General features: G+C 43.2%; 1 protein-coding gene across 1 annotated transcript in view; it reads left to right on the forward strand.

Annotated features, from left to right (window-relative positions):
* LOC144668040 (integrin alpha-8-like) overlaps nt 1–14286 on the forward strand; it is a 156726-nt gene that overhangs the window by 55354 nt on the left and 87086 nt on the right. The window contains exons 7-8 of the mRNA XM_078529771.1: nt 6771–6896; nt 14077–14121. Of these exons, the coding sequence (XP_078385897.1) occupies nt 6771–6896; nt 14077–14121 (171 nt within the window). The remainder of the gene's footprint in view (nt 1–6770; nt 6897–14076; nt 14122–14286) is intronic.

A 14286-nucleotide genomic window follows, 5' to 3' on the forward strand; every position in this document is an offset into this window, starting at 1 on the left:
TTACATTAAGGCCCGCCCAGTGTGACGCGCTCCCTGTGCAGGCAAGAGGAGGAGGGAGAGTCAGGGCCTGAGCTCTTTTCATGCATGCGCAATAGAGTTGCCTCAGGGAGTTTAATGTTATTGTGAAAAAAATTTTTTAATTGTTCAGACATGTCCCCTCATGTGCCAGTGTCACATGAGCTGGGACATGTCAATGAATTTTAATAAAAATTTTTATTTGATTTATAAACCCTTCGTGAAACCTCATCCCACCCATGGATGAGGTTTCATGCAAAATGCGAAGGCCGCCTGGGCTCTTCACCTGCCCATCAACCTTACGGTTGGACGAGCAGCCCAGACAATTAGTTTAATTAGTTGTTAAATGGCCTTAATAGGCCTTTGATAGTTCGGCGGGTGCGCAGCTGACTCTGGTGTGCTCCCGCTGCACTGAAGATCGGAATGACACGCGGTGACATCGGGACGCACACCCGACGTCACCGTGTGTCATTTTAAGCACCGGAGCAGGGCCCACCCCCGCATGCTGACCAGAAGATTCAGGCCTTGAGTTCAGTGACATTGGTAGGAGAGGGCACTTCCTTGATTGTCCTGACTTTCTCCTCTACTGGGGCATCCACTCAGTGATCCAAATAATTTACATCATTCGCTTGGAAAGTACACTTCTCTTTTTTCAATATTACACAAGCCTCCAAAAATCTCCTCCAAACCTCTTATAGGTTGGCCAAATGTTTGGCTTCCATTGATTCTGTGATCAGGATGTCATCCAGGTACACTACAATTTGGGGAAGTCCTTTCCATGGTCCTTTGGAAGATCGCACAGGCAGAAGATACACCAAAGGGTAGGCGTGTATTTTGGTACAGGCTCTTGTGCGTGTTGATGGTTATATACCCTCCAGGTGTGCTGTCAAGCTCTAGCTGTTGGTATGCATGGCTCATGTCCAGTTCGGTGTAGGATTTCCCTCCTGCAAGCTTAGCGTACAGATCTTCAATTCTTGGGATTGGATATTTGTCAAATTTAGCAGCCTTGTTCATGGTTAATTTGTACTCTCCACAAATGCGAATAGTTTGATCAGGTTTCCTTACAGGGACTATGGGTGCTGCCCATTCCAAAAATTGGACTGGCTGGATTATTCCTAACTTCTCTAAGCGTCACAATTCTGCATCCACCTTCTTCTTTAACGCGTAAGGCACAGGTCTGGCCTTAAAGAATCAGGGTGTTGCCTCTAAATCTACATATATTTTTGCTTGTAGGCCTTTTATTTTTCCCAACTCATCTCAGAATATACCGTCATACCTTTTTAACAGCTCAGGAATTCCTCCTTTTGAACTTGAAAAATTTCTGACCAGTTGGGCTCGATTTCTTTCAACCAATCACAGCCCAGAAGGCTGGGTCCTTCACCTGTTGCAACAAACACTGGCAGCTGGGCTGTCTGTTGCCTGTAGGACACGGGTACAGAGGCGATGTCTTTCACCTGTATTGTCTCTCCAGTGTGCGTCTTTAGCTGAACCATGATTTGCTCCAGATTCAGTGGCTGGGTACCTTCACTTAGGTACTTAAAGATGTATTCTCCCCCCACTGTGGTTGATGCTCCTGTGGCAACCTCCATGACTAGAGGCTTCCCATTCACTTGAAGGGTGATGGTGATTGATTCAGTTTTCCTTGCCTTGAGATTGTATAGGGAATAAATATTGGTGTCAGCAGCTACAGTTTCATTTATATTGTGCACTTCAATCATCTTGGTCTGCTGTCTGATTGGCTATCGTGATTTCGCTCTACATTGCTTTATAACATTCTCTTTTTGTGACAGTGGTGGCATTCTGCCTCTTTAAATCTGCAGGTTTCTGATACATGGTTACCCCCATATCGGTAACAATTTCATTTCTGAATCGCTGGTGAGATGCTTCCAGTGTTTCTTTTTGTTTTTCGAGCGGTAGGGACTATGTCCTGCTTCACAGTTGTCTCCCCAGTTTTTGCACCATGCCCAGTGGTAGGTTCCCGCCCTCAGCTGAAGAATGACGCTATGTTGCACACTCTGCAAAGTCTGTGAGGCCCTCTCAGCACTCTCCATTGTTAGTGCTATTTCCATGGAGCACTTCAAGTCAACATTAAACTCTGCAAGTGAATGGCGCTGAATGGTATCAACATGTACACCACGAACCAGACAATCTTGCAACGTCATTGAGTCCGAAGTCACAGTTCTCCATTAACTGTTTTAACTTCACAATATACATTGCGATTGACTCATCCGGGACCCTTACACTAGAGTTGAACTTGAATCTTTGCATGATCACCGATGGCTTAGACTGAAAATTTGCCTTCACAAGATCTACTAGCTCATTAAAAGATCTGGAATTTGGCACATTCGGGGCCATCAGACTACAGACGGGTTAAATGTCTTGCTCCCGCAGACACTTAGGAGAATTGCTTTCTGTTTCTCCTTCGCTGTTATTTCGTTCGCCACAAAGTAGAAACCTAGGCGCTCTATGTACCGACTACAGTCTCCCATGGACGAGTCAAATGGATTCTACCGAAGACTGACATGACTGGTGAGTATACTTTTCTTTCTTCCCTTAAAAATCAATATAGTCACATTCAGGAGGCGAGGTCCAATGTCGGAGCTATTTATCCTTGTCGCCAATTGTAATAAACATGGTGTACTGGACAGGTTTCTTGTTAGAAACAGTAAACTCTATTTACAGAGCTCCTGATGAAGCTATATGCTTGAAGCAAGACCATGACTAGAAAGCTCTGCCCCTAAGATTACCCACGCTTCGGGTTGATTCGTCTGTACAGTCACATGATTCCCAAAACAGCATGAAAAGTTTTACTTACAATCACTACATCAGTCTTTCCTGATGTTGTACCTTCTCCTTTCTGGCACCATCCTTTTAAATTATTTTTTTTTTTTGCATTTCGGCAGTTCCTCTGTATCAGTTTTTGTAATATGGGAGACCAGAACTGTTCACAGTAGTGAAAGTATTCAGTGGTCAGGAAGCACATGCTCATTACTAGCCAAAAGTACACCGCCATTAAGGCCCAAAAATTGGTGTGCGGAACCCACACATGAAACAGGCGTTAAGTCCTGGGTGTATGTAAATAAGGGGCTTATCATCTGCCCCCACTGCAAGATTGGTTCATCCTGTGGCGCTGGTGACTGCTGCACTCAGGAAAACCAGGTCCACAAGAGGCCTTAATGGGATTATCCACTAGGCCGCAACCAAATGTAAGATTTGAAAGTATGCTTACTGAAATGTTGAGCCAGGAAATACAGGACTGCTTTTGGATGCCCTGGGAACATGGCAGGGTGCTTTGTAATGCCAATTCTTCCTTTCCTTAACAGTCCTATACTGGGAGGTGTCAGCTGTGGCTCAGTTCATAGCACCCTCGCCTTTGAATCAGAGGGTTGTGGGTTCGTGTCCCACTCCCGGAAACCAAGAACTGTGATTGTACTCAAAAGAGTTGCAATCTGTGACTGTTGATAACTCGAAAGAATTTTTTAACAGTCCTATACTCCCTTTAAAACAAACTTTTGCTTCAGTCAATGGCCTGGGTTTAACTTATTTCCAAATATGCTAATTGCTTTCTATGCCCTGAGTTTTAGGTTTATTTACTTTAAACTGAATTTTCATTCAGCAAGTTTCCCTCTGCCCGACATGTACTGATCCATAATCTGTGTTTATTATTAACAACTGTTTATCTGACAGTCAGGCAGAAAGAGACTCCTGTGCAATGACATTAATTCACTGATGTCATTCACCTTTGTTGTACATTTCTCAAGCGCAAAATCATCATTTATGTTTAAAACAGTTAGCACGACAAGATACTTATCTCTTGAACATTTCTTAATTGTTTCTCATTAGCATAATACCATCATCGTGCCCAATTTAAATACATTGTCCTTATACTTGTGCTGTTATTATTCCACTTAATCGTAACTGTGGAGAATCGACGCTTAAGCATAGCTTGTCTCTCAGCCAGAACAGCAACAGCTTCACTTATACAGCATTTTGAGGTGCTGAGCCAAAGGTGAGATTAGAAGGATAACCAAATGCTAAGGAGGCTCTTAGAGAAGGAGCGAGTAGCTGAAAGGCTGAGGGCTTTAGGGAGAAAGTTTTCAAGAATAGAACCTAGGCAACTGATGGCATAGCCGTCACTGGTGGGGTGATGGAAGAGGAAAGTGTAAAGGCAGATGTCAGAGGCACAGAGAGTTCAGGCTTGTGGGATGGGGGTATATGGTGTTGTAAGGCTGGTGGAGGTCACAGAGATAGTGAGTGAGGGAATCTACGATTTATAATACAAGGATGAGAATTCTAAAGGTAAGGCACCAAAGGACTAGGAGCCAAGGTCGTTCAATGGAGACGGACTGATGAGTGGGACTTAATATGGGAGAAGTTATTGGCATCGGAATTTTGGATGAGCTGAAAGGCATGGAAGCTGGGAGGATATCCAGCAACAATGGGAATATTTGAAGTGTCTGCAGTATTCTTGGACTCCCCTAACTGAAAAGCCTGCAATTAGAGAGGGGAGAACAGTCTCAGCAGTGATACGCTCCTTAGTGAAATAGGCTGCCATTACTCAGACTGGCCTCTCACATGATGGTTGGTCACTTAGATGAGGTACTAGAAGGCTACCAGCAATTCTGGAACCATATCCAGCACAACTCAGCACCTTTTGGACATAGCTGGGGAAAAGACAATTGAAGGGAAAAGAGAGAACAGCCTCCCTATCAATAGCAGCAGTGTATGTCAGTGTGCTATCAGACGTTGTGATCTCCTCATTGTAAGACTCAATTACCTATTTCCAACTCTAAGATGCTTATTCAATAAAACAGAAACATACATTGTTCTTCACTGAAGGACATCTTTCCTGTTTACCTCAAAACTCCAGGAAGAAGCTATTTCAGTTATTTATTCTGTGTAAGAAGTATTCACAAGTTGGAGAGGCGATGTCAACTAGAACAGGTTTCCTATTACTGAGACAGTACAAACCAATACTTTTACATTAACTCAAGGCACAGCTTAGATGCAGAGTGTCATTCTCTGCCCCAACAAATTGGCTAAATCCTGCACAGATGAACAGTCGCTTTTTGCACTAGTAAATGTACTGCATGTGCCACTTCCGGTTCTCAAACAATTATCCTCAGGGCCTCTCTAAGTGAGAGCCAAATTAAAATGATGTGATGAGGGTGGTGCCGACCAAGAAATGGAATAAAGCTTTCTGAGCTTTCTACATTTAAGTCATCAAGTCAACTTGGATCTGAGCCAACAGAAGAAAGTCAGTTGGTTCTTAACACTGCAAGACCAAATCCCCTCGCCGACCACTCATTGTGTCAACATTGAAAGAAATGAATAACAAGGGTATTGGAAAATATGTTAGCTGCCCTGGTCAGCTTTATATTGCTGTGTAAATGCCTACACATCTGTGATGCAGGAAGCCAGAGTGTCTACTTTATGTGGTTACTGTAACCCAGGCTGGCAAACATCATGCTTTACAAACCCCAACTTGCAGGTAGAGGAATACATTTGGGTATAAGTGACATGATATGAACTGAATTTCAGGATATTGGTCTAACTGGCTCAGGGCTTTGAAATACTGATATAGACCACGAAGGAATTAAATCTGGGCGCACACCAGGGAAAGTTGAAAAGTGGAACTCTCTCACCCAAAATGCTGTGGGTGTTAGGGTCAATTGAAATTTTCAATGAGATAGATGGATTTTTGTTAGGGGAGGACATCCAGGGATATGGAGACAAGGTAGGTAAATGGAGATGAGATGCAGATCAACCATGATCTGACTGAACGGCAGAGCAGGCTTGAGGGATCGAATGCAATCTTGTTCCTATGAATATAAAGCAGGATTTTAGGCATGAATGCCAACATATACAATTCCTGACCTATACAATTTTTAGTTCATTAAAATTAATGCGCAGTGTGCATGCCATCATTTGAACCTCTCCACTGGGAACAGCAACTCATAACATGTACCCCACTCTGCATCTCCTTTCCTGACACTGAAAATGACACCTCACCACCACCTTGCTCAGTTTTCAGTGGATGTAGTACGACCAGGAGACTTTAGGTTTAGAAGTTTAAGACTCAGGTATTTGTGTTACATCTTGTAAGTTATCAATACAGCAAGGGGCGCTGCTAGGCTGCCAAGGGGCCTGGATGGTATAATCTTGCAAGAAATGACTACTGTACCACACACAAGTAAGTGGTGTTAAGGTTCAAGGGAGAGACCCCTTTTGCTGGAGTCCCCATTTAGACTGCACTTCCAGCAAGGTGACATTGGCAGAGTGGGAGAGGCTCTGAGGAAATTTCTGGCCTATTGTTTTTTTTATTGAGAGGACCTAACTTATCATAATGGGTTGCAAGTTCTTCTGCATCCACTTCAGGCTCAGAGCACATATCATTAAATCATACACTTATCTGGAAAACCATGGGTTAAGCTTACTCCTCTGTAATCTCTGCCCATGCTAGGAGCTGGCACAGTGGAATTTTGATCCCAACATGTCTGCTGCGATTCTAGACTTTGTAGATGCTCCTGTATTTTGAGTTTAGTTTCATGGACAAGATTCAGCACGACTGAAGTCTAAATCACCTTTTCTAAACTGTTTAGTTATTGTTTCACCCGATGATACTGTCAAACTAACCTTTGTCCTATCACTCTACTCCCTTCATTGTACAGCATCTACACACCCTGCCTCTGCACAACCTAATTTATGCAAATGTGCCTGAAAGATAACTGCTTAAACTGCTGTAATTCACTTAGGTCAGTTCATTGCTGCCAACATTGAACACATTATCAACAGTTATGACTACAATCAGCCTCTGAGAATACTGGGGAGGAAGAGACAAACAGAAGAAGCAAATCTGTTAAAGGATAACAGTTTTAAGGGTAAGACTCAAGTGATTTTTCTATACATAACATAACATGTTGCTGGTCTCTAGGCCTGGTAGATAATATCCTTTCAGCGTTTAATTGTTGATGACTTTTTATGCCTAAAGTGGGTATGGGGAGAAACACACTTGCAAATGTAATTGAACATCTATCACAGATAATCAGGGATGGTACAAGTTGCTCAAGTTCAGCCCAAAATGCGAACTAATGGAACCTGGAACCGTAGGCCTATCACTCGAGAATGGAGTTTTCCCTCCTGGGCATAGCTGTACGGAGCAGATTTCCATGTTTTATCCCCAAAAGAGTTTGGTTTGATGTAGATTCCTCTTCACACAATAATTCCAAGAGAGAGAGAGAGAGAGAGATGGACACCGGCCGGGATTTTCTGGCACTGCTGTGGTATGGGCCCACCACATCCCCCAGCCAAAAGTTAATGGACCAGAAGATCCCGGCGGTGGGTGGGTCCATAGAATCCTGGCCACAGTCTTTTCAGCCTTTCAGTATAGCATTTCCATCTCTGCCCTGACTTGGTAAACTGTTCTTAAAAAGCCTTGCTGGCTATATGTTCCAGAGGAATTTGGTGACCATGTCTTCTGTAGTCATTGTCTTGTAGAACAAGTAATTACATTTTTGATGTCTCATCTCAGAAATCTTTGATGAGTAATAATGTAAATGTCAACAGAGATGGGGTCCTTCATGCTCCCGGGGGGGTGCGGGGTGGGGGGGGGGTGGTGTGGAGGGCGGTGCTGGGAGTCTGTTCCTTTTCATCCCACTTGGGGTGGAATGCAAATTGTATATTCAGTTGGCTGGCAGTCTTTCCATTATCTTAATGGGATTACAGTTTATTAAAACCCAGCCAGAGCAAAAAGGCATTAGAAATTGTATCCTTAAAAAAATGTAACGCTTGCCCACCATGCGGAATGAAATGAGATTCACTCATTACAAGATTGAAAAAGCACAAATAATAATAATAATAATAAAGATAAACAAAACTCATACACATACATTCATCCAGAACCGTCACAGCTTCCTTTTTACTCTGTTGGGTCTGTCCAGTTGAGGTTCGAGTTGTTGTTCCTCTGTGGGTTTTAACCTCTGAACACAATATCCACAATCACATTATTTTCCCCCACAATGTATGTAGTTTTTAAGTGATATGGTTGGAGGAACAAACTCCGATGCAATAGTCTCGCATTTTTGGTTTTGAGTTTTTCTACAAAGGTTAAGGGTTTGTGGTCCGTATAGACTGTGATCTCTGTGTAGCCATTTTGGACATATATCTCAAGGTTTTTGAGATCTAGCAATAATCCTAAGGTTCTTTTCTCCACAGTGGAATAGCATTTCTGGTGTTTGTTCAATTTCTTGGAGAAATACCTGGTTGGTCTCCCTGAGGTTGATTCATCCTCCTGGAGTAAGTCAGCCCCTACCCCGAGGTCACTAGCATCAATGGCTACTTTAAATGCTTTGTTGAAGTCTGGAGCTGCTAAAACTGTTTCATTTGCCAGAATGGCTTTCATCTTCTCAAAGGCTTTTCGGCATCTCTATGTCCGCATTACCTTTGCCTTTTTCTGTAATAGATCTGTTAGTGAGGCAGCGATAGTAATGAAGTTAGGGACAAACTTGCAGTAGAAACCACACATCCCTAGAATCTCAATATTCCCATTTTGTTGTGGAAATGGGAAAACTCGCTACTGCCTGTATCTTCACAGCTCTGGGCAGTACTTATCCTCAACCCAGCACATGTTCTAGGGAGGTCACCGGAGCCTTAGCAAACTCACTTTTCGTGAGGCTGACCACTCGGTCAGCTGACTCTAACCTTCGGAAGAGGGATTCCAGTTTTTCCAGGTGGCTTTCCCAGGTGTCACTGTACACTACTAGGTTGTCTAGGTACACTTCGCAATTGGGTAGACCCCTCACTACCTGGTTCATCAGCCTTTGGAAGGTGGCTGGGGCATTCTGAGTCCAAATGGCATAACTCGACACTGGTATAACCCATTTGGTTACAAATGCAGAGACTCCTTCACTCAGGTGGTCAAAGGCACTTGCCAATATCCCTTTAATAAGCCTATCTTAGTGATATGCATTACCTACTCCGTCTATGCAACTTCCAGGCAGGTGATCAGGTAGGTGTCAGACTGGTTACTGTATTAATCTTTTGGTAAACAATGCAGAGCCTGTTGGAGACATCTAGTTTAGGCATGAGCACAACTGGGGATCTCCAGATGTTGTTACTGGGTTTGGTTAGTTTGTGCTCTAGCATATATTTGATGATCTCCTGGACCTGGGTCAGTTTCTCTGGACCTAGACCGTAGGGATTCTGTTTAACGTGAGGAGTCTTTCCCACATCCACATCAGGTAGTGTTACAGCCTGGTTCATCTTTACAGATGCTGTTAAGAGCGGTGAGCTGGCCTTGACAGGTCACTTCATTGTTCTGCATTTAAATGGGTGCATATGGTGTCTAATTTCTCTAAAGTTTCCTTAATTGCTAACCAGACAGTAGGAGGTTCAATGTGGGTCTCACCCAGGCCTCCTCTAATCCATCTTGACTGTCCCTTCCGTCCTCCAGTTCTTTTGCTATCTGACAGACCCATTGTCCCCTTCCCACTCTGGTACTGTTTTAACACGTTGAAATGACACCACTGCTGTTTTTCCCTACAGTCTTGGGTGTCGATTAAATAGTTTATCTCCCCAGTTCTCTTTGCTACCCTGTATGGGCCATTGAACCAGGCTTTCGGGGGTTCACCCTGTATTGGTAGGAGCACATAGTATTCTGGCTGAAGGGTTCGGGTTTTGGCATGTTGGCCTGTCCATTTTTTCTTGCCTGTTTGGGGGGTTATAAGTACTCCTGAGCCACCTCACCGACTCTCATGAGTCGCTGACAGAACACAAATATATAGTCTAACGTGGAGACTTCCTTCTTCTGCTTTAACAATTTCTCCTTGATTAGTTTCAGGGGACCCCTCATTTGGTGTCTGTAAACCAATTCAAAAGAAGCAAACCCAGTGGGTAAGTCCCTGATGCAAACAGAAGGAAACCCAGTCCTATTTCCCAGCCATGGGGGTACTGGTGACAGTATGCCCTGATCATTGTTTTAAGGGCTTGGTGGTACTGTCCTAAAGCTCCTTGTGACCGTGGGCGGTATGCTGAGGACTTCAGCTGGGTTACGCCCAGGTTACCCATGACTTCCTGGAATATTCTGGACATGAAATTCAAACCCTGATTCGACTGGATCTTGGTGGGCAGACCATATCGGGTAAAGAATGTGTTAATCCCCCCACCAGCACCTTGCCAGCGATAGTTCTCAGGGGAATGGCCTCCAGGAAAATCAGGTAGCCACATCCATAATAGTAAGAATATACTAGTAGCCCCCTTTTGCTTTGGGTAGGTGCCCCACACAATTCACTAGCACCTTGCTGAAGGGTTCCCCAATGGTGGGTATGGGAATCATTGTTGCTGGTTTAATTGCAGGCTGCAGTTTCCCCACTAACCCACTACATCTTTGTGGAGGTGTGGCCCTGATGCTGGCTTATGTGGGCTTGGGTTTTTCATATACTAATATCTCCAGCCATCTGGATTAGTAATAGTGTAAAAATCAACAGGGGTTGGGGTCTTTCATGCCCCCGGGTAGTGGTTGGGGCTGGGGTTAAGAATCTGTTCCTTTTCGTCCCATTTGGCGTGGAACGCAAGTTATATATTCAGCTGCCTAGCAGTATTTCCATTGTCATAATGTGATTACAGTTTATTAAAATCCAGCCAGAAAAAAAGGCATTTGAAATTTTCTTTAAAATAAAACACATCCTTGTAACTAACAGTGGTCAGTGGTCCTAGCTGAACAAGCTCTGGAAAACCTACAAGTGCTTTGCTCTGATGAAATGTAAGATTTGAACTGGTTAAGTTTTACCATTACTTTAATACCACTTGACATAAAGTTAGGCAATTACAGCCTGGCAGAGGTGAAAGCCTTGAAAATCTTGGGTACACACATTCAAGCTTGAAGTGAAATGGTCAAGTGGACTGTATGCTAAACAAAAACAAATCAATGGATATTTATCCTCAGATCCCTCATCCATCACCTGTTGTTGATTTTCACTGGCTACATCCATCCCTTGGTCAAATACACTTTGCCCATGTAATGGCCTGGCCTCACGTGCACTTGGATCAAAAGAATACAGAAGCCTGCGTTGAGATTGATCTTAGGCCCTCAGTACCAATCAAACAACAATGTTTGTCATGTCTACAAACAGGAGTTAATGTTTGTACTAAGTCCAGAAAATCCCTAAGTAATCTACCCAATTTCAGAACTACTCACTACTACCACATCCAGAGAAATCAAGGCAGCTCAATTAAATAGCCTGAGGGGCAAGGCCTCAATGAAATGCTACAGCCAGTACAGGGATTGAACTCCCACCATCAGTATATGTCAACATCACAGACTAGCCATCTAGCTAGCTGAGCTAACTGAAGACTACAGGTGATGCATGTCATATTGGTAGATATAATAATTAATAATTAATATAATTATTTAATAATTACATTAATTTGGAGAATTAATTATAATAATTTGGAGATTCTTAAATGGATTTCCAGTTGGTTAAGATATCCAGCTGACTAAAAAGATCTCCTTTTACCTGCCTAATGGTTCTCACTTTCAAACATCTTCATCAAGTGTAGAGCACTTAACATTTTTTCGTAGTATTACAAAATCTATTATTAAACTGTGGAACTCAACACTACCTCTTTGTGAAGGTAAGTTAATCTATCCAAACTCTCATCCTGTACCTATCCCCAATCCAGTTTATTCTTGTTTTTTCCATATCCTTACTGCCCTGTGTCAGACCTATTATAGGTGTTCCTTCAACCAGATCATAACACTTCTTTTGAAGGGTTACAACCCAAATCATTAACAGTTCATTCACTTCCACATACAGCCATTCATTGATAGTCTTCAACATTCTCAAAAAAAATCTTTTTATGACAGCCCAATAAAATTGTCAATCATCAGGACCATTTAAAGTTTCAAAGCTCAAACTGCAAGTACTCAAAATCTCTTTATCTTGTGTAAATAAACATTGTGAATTTGAAAGCATAGATCAGAGATTCAGAGCTGCCAATCAAGCAATGTTTTCTCTGGGGCTCATGTGTTTTACTACTCTGTTGGATGTCTGGGCCCTTGGCCAAGAATACATAATGGGGGGGAGCATGAGGGGCCATTATGGGTGGGCATCCCTTGCATTGGGGCATGAGGGCCCACAGGGGGTGGATGGGAGGCATACCTTGGCATCGTGGGAATGAGGGGGCCTTAAGGTATGGATGGAGGGCATACCTTGGCATGGGGCCATGATGGGCCATAGGGGGTTGGTGGGGGGAATGAAGTGACATGGATGGGGCATGGGGGTGTGTGTGGGGGGGTTGAGGGGCTGTGAGAGAAGAGGGCTGAGGGCCTTTCTGTTTTTATTTTAACTGCACTGATGGGGCCTTTTAAACAGCCAGCCTTGGAACACGACTGACCCTATAGCTGCCTCTGAGCTTTTTCCTGGGTTGGCTTGCCCAGTTCCAGCCTGGACCCACCCACCCCGATAATGAAAATCCTGTCCTTGTGTGCACCTTCTCCCAAGGTGGGCAGGCCAAGCCAGACATTTTCCTGAATCCCGCTACCTGTCAGGAGGATGAAAATCCAGCCCAAGATGATTGGCAAAAGAAGCAATAGCAACTTGAGGAAAACCTTTTTTCACCTTGCCAGTGTTTAGGATCTGAAATGTGCTGCCTGAGAGTGTGGTGCAGGCAGATTCAATCATGGCTTCAAAAGGAAATTAAATCATTATGTGAAAAGGAAAAAAATTGCAGAGCTATGGGGAAAAGGACGGGGAGTGGGACTAGGTGAATGCCTCCCTCCTGTGTTGTAACTCTTCTACGATTCTGGTGACCAAATAATCTGCTTTAGTGATGTTAGTTCAGGGATGAATATTGGCCAGAACTCCATTTCCTCATCATAGTCCGATGGGATATTTTGCACCAACCTGAGACAGCAGACAGGCCCTGGTTTAATGTCTTATCCAAAAGGCAGCATGTCTGACAGTCCAGCATTCTCTCAGTACCGTATCAGCTTAGCTTATTTACCAAGTGTCTGGAGTCAGTTTTGAACCCATATCCTTCTTACTTAGAGACCAAGAGCTACCACTGAGCCCCAGCAGCCGCTTTGACTCTATTTGCAAGCTTCACGGTGTGCAGGAATATAATAAGATGACGTTGTCATGTAACCAAACACTGATGATGAAAATAGTTTGTTTAAATATAGGTCCATCATCTATATCGTTTTCTCCCCTTCTTTCATTGTTCCATATGCCTTGCTCTGTTCCCATGTCCAAGAAATTGGCTGATAACCTACTCGCAGTTCTCTGTCAGTTATTTTTGCCTTGTCAATGTGAGGTGCATGACATCCCCCACCTGGGTGACTCCTTTAAGTCAACTTGGCTGCATTAGTCCAACCAATCCACACCCTGAAGCTTACAAATGATGTGAGCTGCATTAAAAGCCTTTTGCACAATGACACTCCCCTTAAAAAAACACTGTGCCTCTGTTAAGACAGCCTGTATGCCATTTGGCCAGGTTCGTAGACAGAATTGCTCAATAACATCTGACTGGTGACACAATGAGAGCCAATGCCAGAACATTAGGGTATCTATTACTTAAATTATTTTAAAGTTAATGTATACATTGCTGAAGCGAGTCTTTGAAGAGGAAGAAGGAATAAATCTCCCACCACTGATGCATTGTGAGCTTTTTTCAAAGGCAGCCTGAACATCAACCTATTCTAAAACTCCCCAGCAAGATATTTTGTCCCCTTAAAGTGTCGGCAGGCATTCCATCAGGTATGTATCCTTGTTAAACCCCTGTCAGAGGTTTGATCTATCAAGGTGTTGATGTTTAAAAGAAGATTATTGAAGATATTGTCATGTTGGTACCCCTTCCCACATTATCTTGTCAGTTGACTGTCAGATTTGTTTCATAACCTTGTCAGGTATTCTGATTCTAGTGGAAGATGTGATTTGTTAGGATGAGAGAGTATCAGGACACTTACATTTGAAGATTTGCTCCGTTAAATGCAACTTGAAAGGTGGTGAAATATGTGTCTCATGATATTACCCTCATTACAATCTAAACACATCTACTTTCCAGGCTATTCGATCACTATGGGGGAATTCACAGGAGACTCTGTAAAAGGTAAAGTTCAGCGTCTTTTACTATTCTAGGTAATGTCACATCATTACATTTGCCCTCATTAATTCCCAGAGTCTCTAGATTGGGTTATTTTACATTATCTGGAGAAAAGTGGCACGATACAGGAGGATAGGATGCTCAACGCTATTTTTTAAAATTCGAATCTAG

This window comes from Cetorhinus maximus, chromosome 25 (genome assembly GCF_964194155.1).
Source record: "Cetorhinus maximus chromosome 25, sCetMax3.hap1.1, whole genome shotgun sequence".
NCBI lineage: Eukaryota > Metazoa > Chordata > Chondrichthyes > Lamniformes > Cetorhinidae > Cetorhinus > Cetorhinus maximus.